At 25.1% G+C, this 20,421-nt stretch overlaps 1 protein-coding gene across 2 annotated transcripts; it reads right to left on the bottom strand.

Moving 5' to 3' along the window:
- Positions 1-1,005: 1,005 nt before the first annotated feature.
- On the bottom strand, positions 1,006-19,140 carry LOC145831731 (ubiquitin carboxyl-terminal hydrolase 53-like). Of its 2 annotated transcripts, none has more exons than XM_082939046.1 (13): positions 19,090-19,140; positions 16,878-17,084; positions 15,330-15,505; positions 14,634-14,748; positions 14,124-14,276; positions 13,742-13,894; positions 13,233-13,414; positions 12,773-12,933; positions 12,322-12,518; positions 11,860-12,070; positions 3,285-3,428; positions 2,873-2,992; positions 1,006-1,242 (listed from the first exon to the last, which is right to left on the bottom strand). In XM_082939046.1, the coding sequence occupies exons 7-8, from the start codon at positions 13,263-13,265 to the stop codon at positions 12,775-12,777; spliced, it is 192 nt and encodes a 63-aa protein (XP_082795172.1). In that variant the 5' UTR covers positions 13,266-13,414; positions 13,742-13,894; positions 14,124-14,276; positions 14,634-14,748; positions 15,330-15,505; positions 16,878-17,084; positions 19,090-19,140; the 3' UTR covers positions 1,006-1,242; positions 2,873-2,992; positions 3,285-3,428; positions 11,860-12,070; positions 12,322-12,518; positions 12,773-12,774. Both variants share the same exon structure in this region, with proteins under 2 accessions (XP_082795172.1, XP_082795173.1).
- Positions 19,141-20,421: the final 1,281 nt, after the last annotated feature.

Genomic DNA, 20,421 nt, shown 5'->3' with positions numbered 1-20,421 from the left:
ATTTTATACTAATTACACAGTACTTTAATAGTTTAAAGAAACTGTTTTTCGTTTTTTTTTTATTCGTCAAATATGTATCAAGTAGTACAGAACTGAAGATAAAAATTCATATAGCTCTAGGTTATCTAATTATAATAAAACAAAACTTAGGTCAAACATATTAATTATAAAAAAATTATTAACACATGAACTTTTCGTTAAGTTATTATTTATAATTGTACCATACAAAACTTCTTGTGTTTGATAACAAAATTTCTTATAAGATATTTTAAAGTAAAACAATACATAATGGTTCTTCATCAGTATTAATTATAAAAAGTTAGCATTAAATAGAATTTAAAGATTTCTTTGGCACTCTTGAAATAAACTTCTAGATTTTTTCAACAACCTAATAGTGACTTTTAAAACTAAATAATTGTGTTTTCGTATTTTAATTTGTTCAAAACAGAAAACCACACACTTTTAAGGATTACTTTAAATAGGTACTAATTTATTGAACAGTAATCAACATTAACAGTCACTTCTTTAAAAACAATGATTTAACTTTCACTAAAAAATATTTTTCTGGAAACTGGTAACACAGGTTTGAGCAATCAACTTTTTTCCCGCTGACTTATCAGCTACTTATTTTTCTTTAACACTCTGTAAAATAATTAACCCAATTAACTGGCTAATTCAAAATATGTAGGTTAACCAGAATTTAAATCTAGGAACTGAACTTGAAAGTGAAGTTACTATGCAGTGCATTATTTCTTAAAGGTTAAACAGAAAATAGCATAACTAACCTAAAAATTTTAAAAAACTAAAGCTCTTAAAAATATTTACTTTTAGAGGTTCCATTAAATAAATCATTGTTTGCATAACTCAAATTGAAGTAAAATAAACAGAAAATGATAAGTTGTTTCAAACAAAGGCATAAAAATACTAGAATATTAACACAAAATTAGTAAACTTTATGAAAAACGTAATTTAATAAAAGTTCAAGTCATATCAACTAGTCTGAAATTTATTTAAAATGCCAATAATAGCTTGAGTTTTGCAACCAAAAAAACTAATAAGTAACGAAAGTAACAAAGAAACCTGTAGCTACCTTATACTTAAATAAATTTTTATTTTATGATATTTAAATAAAAAATTAATTTTTTAACACTAAATTTCACGAGTAAAAAGAAAAAAGCGTAGATAATTAATTTTGAACAAAAATTGTGATTTGTCTTGCGAAAATGTATCGATCCGTTAGACCTGTTGAAAATGTTGATAATTTGTATTATACTTTTTATACACATTTAGTTTTCAGGTAAAAAACGTTTATATAAAATGATTAATTATATCTAATACACTGATATCACTTATGATTGAAAAATATCTTTTGTCAAAAAAATAAAACATACAAAAATCCAAATAATGTATTAAATATTTATACTAATATAAACACAAACAAATATTTTAGATATATCTTTACTTAGAAATTTAGAAAGTTACATCCTTTCAAAATTTAACTTTATTATACACAATATAATCATGAACAAAGTATCAATATAATATTTTGTAACAACATTTTAATTTTCATTAAAAGTTTCAAATTTTTATTATTGTGAAGTCAGGTCAATCAAAAAACTATATTGGTTCAACAAAGTTTAATATGGCAAGCATGACTGAAAACTTAAAATCTGTAGAAATTTTAATAATAAATACGTAATAAGTTGTCAAGAAATAACTACAAAACCTTAAATACTTTAAACTTAAAAAAATAAACAAAACAGAGATAGCATTTTCAAATAAACATTTCAAGTTTAAAAAAAATTTAGTACAACTTATTAGAGCACTAACAAAACATGCAGATTTAAAATAAGTAAATCAGCAATTAAAATTAAAAGTTTGTTTCATTATTAGTATTACATAAATTGTTTTTACTGAAGTTTAATTAAAGCTATTAAATTAAGTTAGTAAATTATATCTGTACAAGATGTGTGTAAATACTTACCTAACTAAGTAATTGAAGAATAGATAAAAAACCATAAAAACTTAGAAAAGCTATACAACTTTAATAACGCTTTTAATGTAAAATAATTATAAACTAAACTTATGGTTTAACTTCTAATTTAAAAATATTTATTATACTATACAAATTAAATATTTATACTTCTGCTGTATAGTATTTTTTTTTTTAATCAACATTTTTATCTTAAAAAATTAAAAAACACCTGTAGAAAAATTAGATTCACAGGTAGTATACTACAGGACTGGATTTGAATTAAATTTAGCTTCTCTAGAGAATTAATAAAATTTAGTACATGAAGAATTTTTTTTTAACTTACTCAGCTTAACTTTTGAATGTTAAAAAAAACTTCGATTAGAGTATAATAGAAAATACAAAATTGTAAATGTAATAAACAAATTATGTTTGAAAAATATCTAAATTAATTTAATTCAGTAAAAAATTATATGAGCATCAAAAAAACTGTACTTATCTATTGAGAAACCCTTGTTACAAAAGTTTAAAATATACAATGATGTTTTCAGATAATAGCTTACTTAAATTACATTTAAAATACACCAAAAAAGACTTAATAAAAACTAAACATAACTTTTTCTTTTTTGTTTTAGAACACATATAAATATCTTTTTTCGTTGAGCAATTATAAATCTACCAAATTCTATTGTAAGTACTTTTAAAAAAATTAACTAAACACAAAACTGAATGTAATAGTCTTAATACACATTTAACATTAAATGTGATATAGATAAAATTATTATTTCAACGGATACTTAAAAATTTGTTGATAGTGTACATCACATTTTAATAGTACTTAAATTAATAATCTAATAGAGTAAAAATACAAAGTCAGAAATATGAAACAATAAATTTCACCTTTATTGCACTAAAAGTTTTTCCTTTCATCTTCCATGGCAACCTAAACAACAAAAAGTGGTTCTATTGTTCCACGGATCAAATTTCAGCAGGACCAAATAGGAGAAACAGTGTTTTCGCCTATATATATATATAAGATATATAGAAGATATAAGATATATATATATATATATATAAGATATATTTTACAATGATACTCAGCTTAAACATAAAAAGATTTAAAAAAATTTTAAGCTTGATGTAAAATACAAAAAACGATTTTATTCTTATAACTAGTACTTTTTACAAACTACCATAAAAATAATTTTGTAAACTATTAGTGTGTATTTGAATAGAAGTTTCGAATAGTAAAACTTTAGATTTAGATGCTTAAAAATTTTTGTAAAAGTTTTTATATGTTAGAATATCAAACCTCTATTGTATTCATACATGAAACCGTTCAATACTTTATTTTTTTCAGGTTCCATAGGGAAGAAGGAGAATTGTTTCAGCAGCTATCGCCATGGCAACTTCTTGAATCTTGGTTGTTGAGTCCAAGACAAATTTGTAACATTAACTGTAACCGAAACATTCAATCAATGTGGGTATTTCAAAACTTGTAAGTACTTTAGGTTAAGTTTTAATGAAAAAGTTTAAAGTTTTAGTGACTCCAAAAACTTTTATATAAAAATCAACATTGTCTTTTGTTTAAAAGCTTAGAGTATATAATGTAAATCAGGGTTTTCTTAACCTTTTTTCTTTAAACCCTCTTTGAAAAATCAAAACAGCTACGTCTTCTTTGTTTAAGGACTTTAAAAAACTAAATATGCCAAGACATTTTTTGCTCTTCATCATCAACTTCAGAATATCAACGTAAGTTTAAATTTTAACCTTGTAACCCTATGGCCCCCTTGTAGCTTGTGGCCACCTAAATTTCTGAAGTGGCCTATAAGGGGAGCATTGGGCGATTTTGGAAAACTCTGCTATAAATACTTTTAATAGAAAAAAAAATTTAACTTACTTTTAATATATAACCAGTTTTGTATAAAAATGGATACAACAGTATGGGACTAAAAATTGTCAAGTCTGATTTTCTACAAATTTTAAAAACTGACAAAAAATACTATATCATCCCTGATTTTTAAATAAACTTAATTCAAATTTCAACGAAATGTTTTTTTTTATATAAAAAAACTTTTAAACAAAAGTTGAAAAAAAAATTTTCCTACAAGTTGTTCAAAATATATTAAAGATTACTCTGAGAAAGTTTTATAATAATTACTCAAGCACTATAAGAGATAGATTTTACTGAAATAGTCTTTTTTTTCTTTTAGTTTGTGCCTTCCATAAATTACCAATAGAACGCTCTAACTTTGATTGCTTATACCTCAAAAGTTACTTTTTGATTTTAAAAAGAGGTAGAAAGTAACAAGTAGCTTATTTGTGTAAAATTATGTAGGTTATTTATGTTAAAAACAACACTAATATAAAAATATAAGTGTTTTACCTCCGTATTCAAAACCTGATTTATAACCTAAAAATAGTAATCTTTTATATAAAACATCATACTACTGCCTCCATATTCAATAAACTTAATTTACCTACAGGGTTACCACTCTTTTAAAGTTAAAGCCTGAGTTAACAAAAACTAGCATATGAGTTTTTGCAAATTTACCAAGAGTAGTAACATGCAAAAGCTGATTAAAATTACTGCTAATACTTAAATACCTAAAAGTACCAAAATCATGAGTGAATAACTGTCAAAAGTTTTACAGAAAAAAAAATAAGTATAAAAGACAAGTCTGAATTTTGTTAAAGATCAAAAATAGCCTTAGTCAGCTTGTTTTTTTGAAAAAAAGTTATAAGTTGCCTGAATTGGTCTGTATTTTTAAAACTTTAAAACTTGCCTGAGTTATCCTGAGTAAAGCATTCCTGTCAAACAAGTTTGTTATTTAAAGAAAAACAAGTTCTTTATGGTAAAATGTCTGGCTCTAAACCTTTTTATATACATAATAAGTAAAAAAAAATATAAGTGATAAATAGCAGAGTTGCCATCTAACTCAAATTAGTGTATGACTAATCAGTGTATGAGCGAAATTGTCATCTAAATTGTCTTTAGGTCTTTGAAGTTTATCACTTTTATAAGTCTTATATTTAATAAAATAACTAAGTTGCTTCTTACCAGTTTTAATAGTACCTGATAATTAGAAACCTAAATTTAAAAGCCATTTTAGTAAAATCGATCCACCTTACATTTTTCCAATAAGTATTTTCAAACTTTTTCAGATCAAACTTAATTAAGTTTAAAAATTGAATTCTGTCATAAGTGATATTTAATTATGTTTTTATAAAAAGCTATGTTGAAATTTTACTATACTTGTCTTAAAACTTTTACTATCATCTTTTTTAAGACTTGTTTTGTCATATTTTTCTAATATTAATATCTATTGAATATATATCATTAAATAAAGTTTAAAATAATAAGCAAATAGTTTTTTTTTTGTAATTTTTGTTTAAAAATGTTTTAATCAAAATGTTTTTGGAGCTTTATCTGACAGATCTTTTAATGTTGTAAAGATAATTTTGTAAAAATTTAACATCTCTAGCTCAAAAGTTTTAAAAACAAATATATTTTTGGTGATAATTTGAATATCTTAGAAAATTGATGATGAAAAAGTTTAGGTCCATCTGTATGTGATTCAAAGTTTTTACATCTAAACCTGACCAGGGTTGCCAAATGTATTTTGAATTTTTTTAAGTTTTTTAATTTCTTTCAGGTTTTTGAGAAAAAAAGTTTTTTTTATTAAAAATAAATTAAGTTTAAGATAAAAACTGCCTTAGATAGTATAAAAATGTTATTAAAAATATAAAGGGGTAGTGGGGATTAATCACTTTTTTCACAATTTGATCTTACTCTATAGAGTTTCGGTCCATCTGTATGTGATTGAAACTTTTTAAATTAAAAAAGCTTTTTGAACTGACCTGACCAGGGTTACCAAATGCACTTATAATTTTTTTTTAAGTTTTCTTAATTTTATTCAGGTTTTTGAAAGTAAAGTTTTTTTTTATTAAAAAAGAATTTATTTTAAGGTAATAAACTATCTTAAATACTATATTATGTTATTAACAGGGTTGCAACTTCTTTTTTCAAAATTTTTTTCCAGATTTTTTAATTTCTTCCAGGTTTTTAAAATTAAACATTTTTGGGTCTATTTTAAATTTAAATTAAAGGTAAGAAACTGTGTTAAATAGTATATAATCATTGAAAAGATATTGTAAAGCTACTTTAAATATGTTTTTTAATAAAAAATTTGGATGGTGACAAAAATTGTTTATTTATATGATAGAATTTTTGAGTCAAATTGAAATTTTACTACTAAACATGTGAAAATTGTTAATATTCTAGGTTTTTTAGTGATTTTTGTTCAAAATTCTAGTTTTTTTTTCTGCCTAAGTTGTCAAATTCAAGGTTTTTCAAGGTTATTCCACGTAAAGTGGCAGCCTTGTATTAAAAGTATATTAAGGGCATAGGGGAGTTAAATCCAATTTTCACAATTTGATCTTATTCTATAGAGTTTTAACCAAGCTACAGGATGCTTTTTATAGATTTTAAAAGTTCAAAATAAATTTTGAGATATAGCAGGTCAAAGTCGGAGGCAACAATAGGTTCCTTATAGGGGGCGCAAAGTAAAACCAGGGTTTGTGCGGAATTTTTAAAAATTTATCCTGATGTTCACCTTCCTCTTATGTATATGTTTTGAGTACGCGCTTCGCATTAAATACTCAATTCGATTGCGAATTTCTAGTATGCATGTTTTGTAAGTACGCGTTTATGTTAAACTTTTTCACTAAAAGCACATTTTAGTATGCATCTTTTATTAGTTACAAATTTTTGAACAGAAGTATAAAAATTTTATAAGTATTCTTTTTAATTAAGATTTAAAAATTCTTGTTACAAACTCTCTATCATGTAGCTGCTGTGTTCAGAATGTGTTAGTCTTTTAATAACTTCAATAACTTTTAATAAACAAACAGTAAAACATATAATTAATAAAATGCAATGAGTTTTAGTCTAAAGTGTATTTGGTAATGAGCTTTCATTTTGGAATAATAATCAACAACTAGGTTGTTTTAATTCAACTGTTAGGTTACATGACTATTCAAATTAGGTCAATTCAATTTTTAAATAAGCTATATCTCCAAATATAAACTGAAGTTGAGAAAAATAAAAATAGGTACCTAGATCTGATTAAAATGAATATGATACTGAAAAAAGTTATAAAACATTATTTAAAAAAAAAATTATTTAAGAGAATTCTAAAATTATTTTATTTTTTAGTTTTCTAATTATTTCTTGACAAATAGTTTGAATTTGAAAGAAATTAAAAATGCATACATAGGTCTGATTATTACAATCATGATGGCGAACAAAAATTAAAACAAATAATTGAGTTCTGCTTTCAAAATCAGAATTTAAATTGTTGGAATTTGAATAGTCGTGCACCGCAACTCTAATATTTAAACTATATAAATCTTAACAAACTTTCATAATTGTGACGTATATAATCTACTCGAAACAAGATAAAACAGATACTCAAATTTCTATTAGAAACTCAAAAAGTTTCAAGCATTTGTTTTAACAAATACTGACTGATTTTTGAAAGTAAATTTATATTTAGAAATTAATTCACATCTCAAATTTATCTTTAAAAAGTTTCACAATTCTTTTAATCAAGATTTTTTATGCATTTGAACTGAGAAAAACTGAGATTCTGCAAATTTTAAATAAAAAAACTGATTTAGCCTGATGCACGAACCCTGTAGAATGCCAAAATTAAGACTATTTCACTAAAATCTATCTTCTCATACATTTTTTGAGATAACTACCCTAAACTTGCAGGAAATGTTCCTTGCAATAATAAAAAAATCTGTCAAAACAAAATATAAACTATTAGAAAATAAAAACTTATAGAAAAAAAAAAAACATTTTTTTTTTAATTTTCATCATAATTTGTTTTTTTCTATTTTTATTTGACAGAATTTTCTAAATATTGCAAGGAACATTTCCTGAAAATCTGAGGTGGTTATTTCAAAAAGCATAGAAGAAGATAGATTTTTAGTTATTTCTAGTTGTCTGCCGTTTTAGTTTGCGCCCCCCATAAAGAACCTATTGTAGTCTTGGACTTCGACCTGCTATATCTCTAAAATTATTTTGAATTTTTAAAATCTGTAAAAAGCAACTTGTAGCTCAGGTAAAACTGAATAAAATAAAACTAAATCGTGAAAAGACGACTTACCCCCTATGTCCTTAAAAAGTTTTTTATAATAAAAAAATATAAATGGTAAAAAAACATTTTAGATGATATAATAGATATGACAATTCACAAGTAAAACTTGTTTAAAAATCTAGACTTATTTTTGAACTTCTCAAATTTCAGGTTTTTCAGGATTCCAGATTTTTCTTATTCTAAAAAAGTCAAATAGAAATTGACAAATAGTTCGAGTTGGAAAGATATTAAAAATGCACACATAAGTCTGATTACTACAATCATGATGGCGAACATAAGTTTAAATAAATAATTGAGTTTTGCCTCAAAATTCAGAATTTTAATTGTCGTAATTTGAATCGTCGTACACCGCAACTCTAATATTTAAACTGAATTCTTAATAAACTTTCATAATTATGACGTGTATAATCTACTCAAAACAAGATAATACAGATACTCAAATTTCTATTAGAAACTCAAAAAGTTTCAAGCATTTTCAAAAAAATACTGACTGATTTTGTCTTTTTAAACAAAATTTATATTTAGAAAATAATTCACATCTCAATTTGATCTTTAAAAAGTTTTACAATTTTTTCAATCAAGAATTTTTAAGCATTCGAACTTAGAAAAATTGAGATTCTCAAATTTTATAATAAAAAAAACTGATTTAGCCTGATGTGCACGAACCCTGTAGAATGACAAAAATAATAAAAAAATCTGTCTTAACAACATATAAAAAATTAGAAAATAAAAACTTATAAAAACATAAACAAAAAAACTTTTTTTTTTTTATTTACATCATAATTTTTTTTCTAAATTTTGTTTTGACAGAATTTTCTGAATATTGCAAGGAACATTTCCTGAAAATTTTAGGTAGTTATCTCAAAAAACGTAGGAGAAGATAGATTTTTGATTAGCTCTAGCTATTTGCCGTTTTAGTTTTCGCCCTTCATAAAGAACCTATTGTAGTCTTGGACTTCAACCTGCTATATCTTTAAAATTATTTTGAATTTTCAAAATCTGTAAAATGCAACTTGTAGCTCAGGTAAAACTAAATAAAATAAAAACTAAATTGTGAAAAGATGATTTACCCCCTATGCCCTTAAAAAGTTTTTTATAATAAAAAATATAGATGGTAAAAAAAACATTTTAGATGACATAATAGATATGACAATTCACAAGTAAAATTTGTTAAAAAATTTAGATTTATTTTTGAATTTCTCAAATTTCAGGTTTTTCTATATTTTTATTTATTAAATTGTCAAGTTCTAGGTTTTTCAGGATTCCAGATTTTTTGGAAACCCTATCTGACTTATAATTCTTACTTCTATATTTACTTTTATTAAAAAGGCTAAGCATCAGTCTTTTATAAAAACATTTTTAAGACAAAGTTGACTGTATGTTCTTATACAATCTATGTTTGTCAAAATTTAAATAAATTTTCAGTAACTTTACTAATCAAAAAAAAATTAGGTAGAATTTAATAATAATAAAGTTTTTGTTAGTAATTATGTGTATTTATTGATTTGTTGACACTCTGTATATGTTTTAACTTGACCTTTGATAAGCTAACATAAATGTTAAGTTAACTAAACCCAATATACTAAAGATCATTAAGCTAAATTTTTGTTAAGATTACATAATATTTTTTGTTCTAACCTTTTTTTTTTAATTTAAAAAAGTTATAACTATACTAAATTCACACCTACCCAAAGATGAGGTCGTAATGTAGTAAAAGTTGTTGACTTGAACAACAACATTTAATGTCTCTTATATCCCTCAACAAGTATAAAAACTTTTGTGTCATAACAAAAAATTTGCAAATGTTGAACAGATATACAATAAACAGGGTTGCCAAATATTTTTGGAAAGTTTTCTCTGGATTTTCAAAATTTCATTCAGATTTTTGAAATTACACGTTTTAAAGTCTATCTTAGTTTAAAATCAAGTTTAAGGTAAACAACTGTGTTAACTGTGTTAAATAGTATAACAACACTGAAGAGATATCTGAAGATTCTTCAAATATGTATAAAAAAATTTTTTTGATGACTACAAAATTGTTTTATCAATATGATAGATTTTTTGTGTCAATTAAAATTAAAATTTTATTGTTTAACATGTAAAAATGGTTTCATATTTCAGAAGATAGTTGTCTAGGTCAATGGCTCTTGACCCTTTTTTCATGTTTTTCTTTAACTTAAGAAGGGGGTAAATCATTTTTCTAACACCTTCTCTAACACCAAGTCAGAGAGTCTAACAGATATTATGGTAAGAAAAAAAAACAACTTGTATAGAAAAAAAAATTATATATATATGTGAACACTAAAATCAATAAAGTAATAAGTGTTTTACAAATTTCTTACTATTAACTTGGTTCAAAAAAAAAAAAAAAAAAACTAAAAATTAAAAGAAAAAATAAATAAAAATTTTGTATTAAATTCATACTTTTACCTTTGAAATTGAATAAATAAAATGAACTATCTTAAATCTAACACAATAACAAAATGAAAACAAATAAAATAAATTAACAATAAACAAAATTTATTTCAATAATTTATAACAATCACTCTTTTATTACAAGGACATTCATAAAATAAAGACCTTTACATCACAATCTGATGCCCAAATAACATGAATAAAATTTCAACACAAACAAAACATACATGCAGAAGCGCTCTAGATCTACTCCTAGTAGTTATTCAACAAAAAGTTTTTTTATTTAAATTTAAAACAATATTTTTTCAAGTTTTTATAAGTTTCAGGGACACTAGACCAAAACTTTTGACCCAAATACCTTAAGCAGTTTAGGTCAAGTCTCATTCTAGGTCTTTCAGTTATAAAATTCATTTTCTTTGAAAATCTTGTATTGTATGAGTGAACAAAGCTATGAAGTGTAAAACTATTGTGTTCACATCAAACCCTGTTATAGTATTACGCATCAACTTACAAATTTGCAATCTATACTCATCATTTAATTATAGTACACCATGACAATTGATTTAGTTTGATCAAACAGCCAATTGTTTGAATTGGTTTTAAACTTAATGCTTTTCAAAAAATTCTGATGAATATAAGTAACTTTTGTTTTTTGATCAGTTTCGCTAAGTAATATTAAAAGTGCTTATTCTTTGTAACATAAAAGGTATGTAATGTATTATGAATAATTATAAGTTTCACCACAAACTATCAAAATAAATTATTGTGATGTTTATGTTTGAATATTTTCATAAAAACTTTCAAACTAATGTTTCAAAGCTAGTTTCTCAACATTGATTAACTACTTATACAATAATCACACTCACTTAAAATTTTAAATATTTTTAGCAAAACCACTAAATATATATAAGATGTATTGAAATTTGTGCAAATAAAATTTCACAAAACAAACGTTTATGGCACATGTTGTAGTGAGTACACTTTTTAGTTGATTTACTATAAAATACCAAATTTTTGTTTCAAGCATTTCAAGTGTTTCTATGTTGTGTTATCTTATTTTGTTTAATAGCTTTATAGGCAAAACCCGTAAAAAATCATAGTATAACTTATTACTAGTTCAACTATTAAAGTAAACAATGAAAATTGTATTAACTTTAAACTACAGTGTGTATAAACTGTGCTTACTCTAACATTATAAAAATTCAAACACATACAATAAAATAAACAATAATTCCAACATATTAAAATTAGGTTTTTATTTTGTATTTCTGCATATGTGATTATTAATAAAACTTAACAACTAACATTTATTTTTGTTGTGGATAAGGGTTTGTGTTAGTCTGCCAACTTTTAGTGGGCTCAACATAATCTCCCTTCTTACTGGGTTGGTTCGACCATATCGGTTTGCGAACACCACCAACTACTGGTTTGTTTTCAACTATTGGTTGTTTCTTTTCAGAAGGTTTTTTGGTGTGACGACTTGACTTTGGCTTGTCGTCCGATGTAAGTTTCAAACCTGAATACAATTTTTATTTATAGAGGTTAAGTTACAACAATATTGTGTTGAAAAAATAAGTTGCTAGCAAACTGAATCACGCAGCTAAAATGTTAATGTTAAATACAGTTGTAAATTTATGTTTAAGACAGTCGTAAAACTTACAGGCATATAGACTTTTGGACAGTGAGTCAGGCGGTATAATCTTGATAGTTTGAATAAATCAAAATTTAAACTTTAAAATGTTCAAATGTTAGTAAAAAAGTACAAACCAGCGAGCTCGTGCGAGACCTTTGTTACGTCACAGCTACCGTCTACCACGTCATAATTGTCACGTGACTTCTTGCGATCTCTGGCGTGGTCTCTGTGGCAATCTTTCACGTCATTGGTCGGTGTCGACTTGCTAGATGTACTCCTGCTTGATGATTTCCCCTCGGTGATGGGAGTTGCATGTCTATCAGGGGCGGATCTTTAAATGGTTTGAAAAATGTTTAATTGATTCAATGTATACTTGTATTAGTATGGTAAAGCATAATTTAATTTACATTTTCTTAATTTATATTTTATTTCCAGTAAATCCAAATTTAATATATTAAAAAATGAACCAAATATGTGTTTTTACATGTATGCACCTTTTTTATTAATATTAAAAAAATTATCACTGAAACATAATTTCATTTGTCGTTATTCGGGTGCTGATATCAACAGTTTTGGTTTCTTTACTTTCATTTGTAGAATGTTTCACTCTCAATTTTGACGAAGGTTTCGACGTGGATAATGAAAGTCTTCTTCTGACACATGATTTGATTTTGGCGGGTTTTTTGGTAGAGGTAATGGGGGTATTGTGAAGTTGTAATCCTCCAAATATTATCCGTTTGGTTCATCTGTTATGTACGTTCATTATTTACTTTATGTTAGTTGTTTAATTCGTTAATTGTATTTTGAGTTCAGTTAAACTTAACAAAGTTATTCAAAACAAGCTGTATAAAACATAAATTTAGTATCATTCATTTTAAGTAAAAATTATGCAGCGATTGAAATATTGTTTTGAATATTATTATGCTTCAATAAGTAAATTGATAAAGTATATCATCATTTAAATACTTTATGATTAGATTAGTTTTATAGTCACTATTTTAGGATCATTTTCAATCTAATTCAAACTTTCAGCAATGAAAATTACCAAAAGTGACTGAATGATGGTGATTATCTTCATGATCCTGATACTCTGGTAGCAATATGATATGTTTAGGTGCAGTTGAAGTCGTCACAGGTTCACAATCGCGATTTGTGTACATTAGTAACTAATGGTTGGTGCCTAGATTTCACGCATTTTTCCACTACATTCGCCCACTTCTTTCCCACCTGTTACATTAAATTCAGGGTGGATTAAACGATGTCAATTTCCTAAAAAGGTGTTATGCAAAACCAAGTATCATATGTTACTAATTAGAATAAAGTTTTAATTTCAAAAAAGTTTACAAGCTCAAGGTTATTTAAATGTGAGTCTTTTATATATAAGACTTTTGTTTATTATAGTTATTTTTTACTTAGGGTGATAATAAAACAAAAAAAAAGTTTAAATTGTTGTTATATATCTAAAATATTTCAAAAAACCTTTGACAAGCTACATAAATATTTGATTAACACAACAAGTTTAAAATCAAATATAATACAACTTTAACAAGTAACCTCAATAACTTGCGAATCATCGAAATAAATCCACATGTTTAATTTGTTGTGAAAGAAGAATGTGGAATAATGTTTACGGTAATAACACAACTAAGTACCAACTAATAAAAGCGGATTATGGAACTTACCTTCCTTCATTGTTGTGTTGAACAACTGTGCAAAAATACATTAAGTCCATTGTAAGTGCTAGTTTAGCATGAAAAATTTATAAAACTTTTCAATTTAAAAAATTTTAAGTACTACCACTCAGTACTGTTTCTGTAGATTTATTGTAAAATATTAAACTCTAAAGATAAATAAAAAAATGGTTATTTGAATTTTGAATAATAAAAAACAAATCTACATAATTTAAACAAAAATTAATATCTTAAAATCAACTCACGTCAGGCAATCTAATTGTAGTGCCAAGCATGTGTACGAGTTTCACAATTTCATCCTTGCTAGCTTGTTAACATTGCCAAGTGATACCAAAGTGATAACATCAGCATCGTTCATTAGAACAGGACGTACTTCACCCGCTAGTTTGGTACCACATCTTGAATGTGTTAAAGTTGAAATAAAACTATTGGACTCAACATATACTGTTAGATAACTTTAGCAACATTAACAGCATATATTTGATTTGTCTGCTCTTTAAATGTAAGAAAACAATATGGCTGTTTGGTGAGAGATCAAAACGGTTAATAAAGTATATCGAGCTTACTCAGGTTTAATCTCAGCAATATGTTGTATATATATAGTTACGTTTGCTTTCTATTGGAGATAACTTTTTTTTTAGAAGTTGTTTCACTCTCTATTTAGCAAAAACACAGAGGAATTTTTTGAATATTATAAACTGAAGTTTCAAAACTTTGTAAAAAAAAGTTTAAAAAACAGATTTTTACCAACTAACAGGGCAACTCTGCTGATCATTGTAACTTCCAGATCACCTCACCAATCTACCAAACATATTAGCACTAACAGGTTCGCATATACCATATCTTTACCGCATTATATCATCTTGTTCACTGTAAATTGTTTGCTTTTTTTAATTACTTTTAAAGAAAAATTTAAAACAATAGAGCCTAAAACCAGTAAGTAAAAATTATGCTGATATAGATTTATTACTATTTCATCTTGTTCATTGTAATTTAATAAACAAATTTTAACACATATCTTAAAAAAAATATAATAAGTTTGTGCAAAAATATATTAAAAAATATTTTTTATGTTTATTTCAGCAGCTTAAAATTTGTTTTTCAAATTAAATAAACTATAAAATGTTAAAACCTTAACTTTGATGTGTTAAGATATTTTAATATTTTAGGAACTATAAGATGTTTTTACAACTAGATTATGGTTTCATCAAAAGCAAAGAATGAAGTTTATTTATTGTTAAAATAAATATCATGTATGTTTTTATACCCACAATATATCATACATCAACATTACATCAACAATACATACCATATATTTTGATTATTATATTCTTTTAATAAAACTTATACAAAAAATTTTTAATCATTTTCCATGGATATAAGTTTTGCAAATTATGTAAAAAATTGTAAATAAATTTCTAATTTATTATCATAAATGCACTTGCACATACCACAATGCAGTAGCAGAAATTAACTCTTGGCCCTTGAAGGTTCACTTGTGGCCCCACAGGGACAAACGTACTGAACAACAACAGTCATGCCAAACTTTCTGTGGGTTATGCAGTGCGCTGAAGTGCACATGTTGTTGTTATTCTCATCACCGTCCTCTGTGAAGTGGAAGTGCATCCTGTACCAAGACAGTATATAAATATTATTATTTGTTGTTAGTTTTACAATATAAGCCAGTGATTTGATTATTTTAAGTATAACAAGCTAGTAAAATAATTAGTATAAATCTTTCCTAGTATACATTAATATTAAAGGCACATCCTGGTATTTTATCTTAAAACATACTAGTGTCAGCTATCTTTTTTTATGTCTAGTTATCATATAATAATCTCACTTAGTTATTTATATAAATAAACATTATGGGTTCCACCTATGCAACATATTAGAGCAACACTTTAAATATACTTTTACTATTTAGTTCTACCTACACATTATTATATTTAGAGTTCAGCAAACATTTGTCAGCTCATTATAGTTTTTAAAAAAATGAATGTTTTATTACTTATTGAATATTTCACTAAGTTTTTTATTACAACAGGTTAGACCACATCACAAATACTTGATTTTACATAAAAATCTATTTGAAAGGGTGCACAATACACATTTACCTCAAATATATAAAAAACAACATAGCACTACTTCGATACTAGATGGGATCTACAACAAACTAAGATAAAACTAAATTAAGGGCATAGGGGGGTCCGACATTTTTTTACTAAAAATAACATTGTATCTTATATGAAAGTTTAAAGTACAAACTAAAAGTCAGTTTTTACAGAATTAAAAAATATTATTTATCTTTTGAGATATTGTAATTTTAATAAAAAGTTTCTGATACAAACGTATAGACCCCAAATTTTTCAACATCTATTTTCTTAGAAATTTAAAAAATCACTAAAAATCTATCTTCTCCTTCATTTTTTGAGCTAGAAACCTCAAACTTTCAGGAAACGCTCTTTTTGTAATTTAGAAGACTTAAAATGTTGGAATTTTGAAAAAATTTAAAAATAAAAATTTTAGATAAAAAAAAACAAAAAAATAGGTGTTTTTTTTTATAAAAATTTTATTTTTCAAACTTAAAAAAATTCTTGCATTTAATCTTTTTAACATTTAATAGTACACTTTCTGTGAAAATTTGAAGAAGATTGCTTAGTAAATGAAAGAGAAGATAGATTTTTAGTGAAATTGTCTTTTTTTTGCATTTTTAGTTTGCGCCTTCCATTAGGAACCTAATAAGGTCACCAACTTTGATCGCTCATATCTCAAAATTAATTTGATTTTTTTTAAGCGGTTAAAAATGTCTGATAGGTCAGATAAAACTCTATACAATAAGATCAACTTGTAAAAATCAAGGTGGACCCCCCTATGCCCTTAAATATCAATATTATATTGTACATATTCAACAACTGACGTGGTCATTGACCGAAACTTAGTTTGTAAAATAAATTTTTAAAAGAATAAATTAATTAAATATCAATATAATAACTAACAAAACACTCAGCAGCATTGCCCATACTTCCCAGTTGAAATCTTCTCAAAAGTGACAGTCAGAACGCTCCTCAGCAAATTGGGTGCCAGCGCTCAGCACTTGAACTGATCAAATTTCTGTTTCAACGCACAGAATATGACCTTCCCATGCACTTGTGGCCTTCCAATCTTCAGAAGGAACGCCTGAACACATCCAGGTTTCATAACACCTGTTGGAAACATATTTGATATATACTGCAGATGTCAAGTTAAACTTAGCTATAATTCATAGTACTAAACAAATTTGTAAAAACAAAACTAATGTATGTATATGTATGTAAATATAATCAAATACAACTGTAATAAATTATCACTTGGGTTTTTGAATAATGTGATAAGGGTAAATGCGAAAAAAATATGTACTGAACTCTAAATTTCAACAAATGTGTTTACTTATGAAACAGTTATTGTATATAACAGTTTTTGATTATGTAACAATATAAGCGTCTAAGATCACAATTATTAACAAGTAAATGTGGAAAGACCAGGGTTGCCACAGATCAAGCTGAGAAAAATTTCCTGACTTTTTACTAAAATTTTCCTGACTTTTCTAAATCAAACTCTTCATTAAAACTTATTCTAAATTACATAATCTAAAACTTTAAACTATATAAAGCTTTCAATCAAATTTTAATACAGCTAAAAATAACAATTTTTTTGCTGAATTCCGTCATCAAACTTCTATTACATCACTTGAACCATCTGTGTATGATTGATGAATTTGCAATAAACAGCTCTATCAGCAAAACACTTGTATTATTACCTTTTAAGCACAGCTTGTCTGAAAAAAGAGACAACTTTTTAACATTTCCTAACACAAATGTATCTAAATAAACAAAACGGCATACTAGAAACTTATACAATTAAAGCCTTAAATTAATAACAAACTTTCACAACTAAAATCTTAAAACAGTAACGAACTTTTACAACTAAAACCTTAACAGAATTAAGAACTTAATCAATCACTGTTTTTTTTTTCTTTTATGTACTAAAATTTATTTTTTCCATTTCTTTATTAGCACTTCAACCTCTTCATCTAATGAAGATATGGTTTCCTTCATCTGGTATGCATCCCACTTCATTTTCTTGGCAGTTTTGCCTAACCATTTGCCTCATTGTATTTAGACCGTTCTCATCCGCTGCCCCTACACTTGTTGAAGAGAATCTTTTCTTTAAATCTAGCCACAATTTGTAGGTTTTATTTATTTTCTTATTGCACTCATTTATCTTTACCTTAACTTTTTCTGCCTCAATTATTTTCTTAAACAAAAAACACTTTGATTCTAAAATTATGCTAGATAAACTTTTGTGTATATATCACAGTTTTACTATGGAAGTGTCCTTGTTACAGATCATCAATACTTAAAAGTTTAGAAAAACTGCATTTTCAATATGTTAATAGAAAAATTTGCAGTTTTATAAAGGATATTTTATTAATTAATACCAGATGAAGGCATTAGAATTAAATAATTTTGTAAATTTATAAAAAAAATTTGCAATTTTAGTCTGACATTAAAGGACTTTTAATTATTTTTTACCATTTGAAGACTTTGGAAAATAAGGAACTTTGACAACTTAAACTGACAAAATCAAACTTTTTTTTTAATTTTGTCAATTTTCCTGACCTTTTTTCAAAAACCCCCATTTTTCTCTGACTTTTGTAATCTTTTTTAGTTTTTCCTGCCTTTTTCTGATTTCCTGACTTTTCCTGACCTTGTGGCAACCTTGAGCTTATCATCCAAAACCACACCCAAGTATTTTATACTATATTTCTGCTCAATAAGAAAACCATTAACCTTCACACTAAATTCAAAATTTTTTGAAGCTTTATTGAAAAGCAAAAACTTTTTTTTTGAATAATTAACAAAAAGTTTATTATCATGCAACCATTTATCAACTTTAACCAACTCTTTATTAATAACTTCATTTAAATACTAAGGGTCACTAGCTTGAGCAGGCATCATCAGCAAACAATCTCATATTTATCTCAGTAGAGGAAAAAACATAATTAATATACACAAGAAACAATAAGAAACAAGTAACCAAAATCTAACATGAAAAAAAAAATTTCAAATGAAAACTATCAAATATATTCGTATCCATACTAAACACATGTAGGATTGATAACATTTAAATGTTTCTTAAGAAATTTAAATTAAATTAGTTTATACTTACCAGATTATATTTCTCAAGTTCATTAAATTGTGTAAATGTAATTATAAAAACTAGATATATTTATGAATTGGTAAATAAAAGTAATAGTGATAAATCCTCAAAGTACAACTTTAGTTTGTAAAGCTTGTTTTAACTCATAGACTTAAAAGCCTTCTATCATTTGGCTAAATTTTGTAGCCAAAAGTAAATTAATTTGTATGATCTTTCTAAGAATTATTTCTTTATATAGCTAAAAAGCTCTGATAAATTACTATTTTTTAAGTATAGAGTGACGTAATTAGCATTCTTAACCGTTAGATAGGGTCGATTGGCATTTCCACAAATTTTTTCTAAGCTAATCAAAACGCTCAAAAAAATAAAATCCCCTATAATATACAGTAAACTAAAAACATAATAAAAGTATAAAACCAGTGCAAAATAAAAATATTAAACAAAGAACAAATGGAAATAACGAAGTAACTCTTCGAATAAAAAATTAGTAAAACTATACGATAAAACTTTTATTGCAAAAAGTTTATATTCAAATCTCATTTATATCAAAAAATTAAAACTGCAAGACATAAACTGGTAACTAAGAATTTTTTTTTTAATAAATTGTGCTTTAAATGAGAATTATTAATTTTAATTTAATTCTGTGTACGGTAAACTAATAAATAACTAAAAATTAAAATAAAATTACAAATCTAATAATAAAATATAAATAAATCTAATGTTTATTTTTAACTAAACCAAATATTTTAAACTTATAGTTTGGAAAAAATATTAAACAAAAAAACAAATGCAATAACAAAGAACACTTTGAAAAAAATTAGTAAAATCGTACAATAAAAACTTTATTCAAAAAAGTTCATATTCAAAACTCATTTATATCAAAAATAAAAATTGCAAGACACAAACTGGTATCAAGGATTTTTTTTATAAGTTGTCCTTTAAATGAGAATTATTAGTTTTAATTTGATTCTGTGTAAACTAACTATGAGAACTAAGTAATCTAATAAATAAATAAAAAGTAAAATAATTTAACAAATCTTATTATATACTTAATCAATATTTTTTAAATTATATTGAATATTTTAAACTTATAATTTTTCATAACTTTAGTAAACTTTAAAGTAGCTAATTTATCATAGAATTTTATTTTACAGCTATCGAGAACTAAAAAGAATATCGAAAAAAATATTGCAAGACATAAACTGGTAAAACGAAATTTCTTTTTAATAAATTAAGTATAAAAGGAGAAATATTAGTTTAAATTTAATTCTACGTAAGCTAACTAAAAAACTTATTAAATTTTATTAAACTTTGTTCAGTTTAATAAAACCTGTAAACTTT

Source organism: Thalia democratica, chromosome 3, assembly GCF_965202585.1.
Source record: "Thalia democratica chromosome 3, ktThaDemo2.hap1.1, whole genome shotgun sequence".
Taxonomy (NCBI): domain Eukaryota; kingdom Metazoa; phylum Chordata; class Thaliacea; order Salpida; family Salpidae; genus Thalia; species Thalia democratica.
Note: the sequence above shows the minus strand (reverse complement) of the source record. Positions and strands in the feature narration are given on the sequence as shown.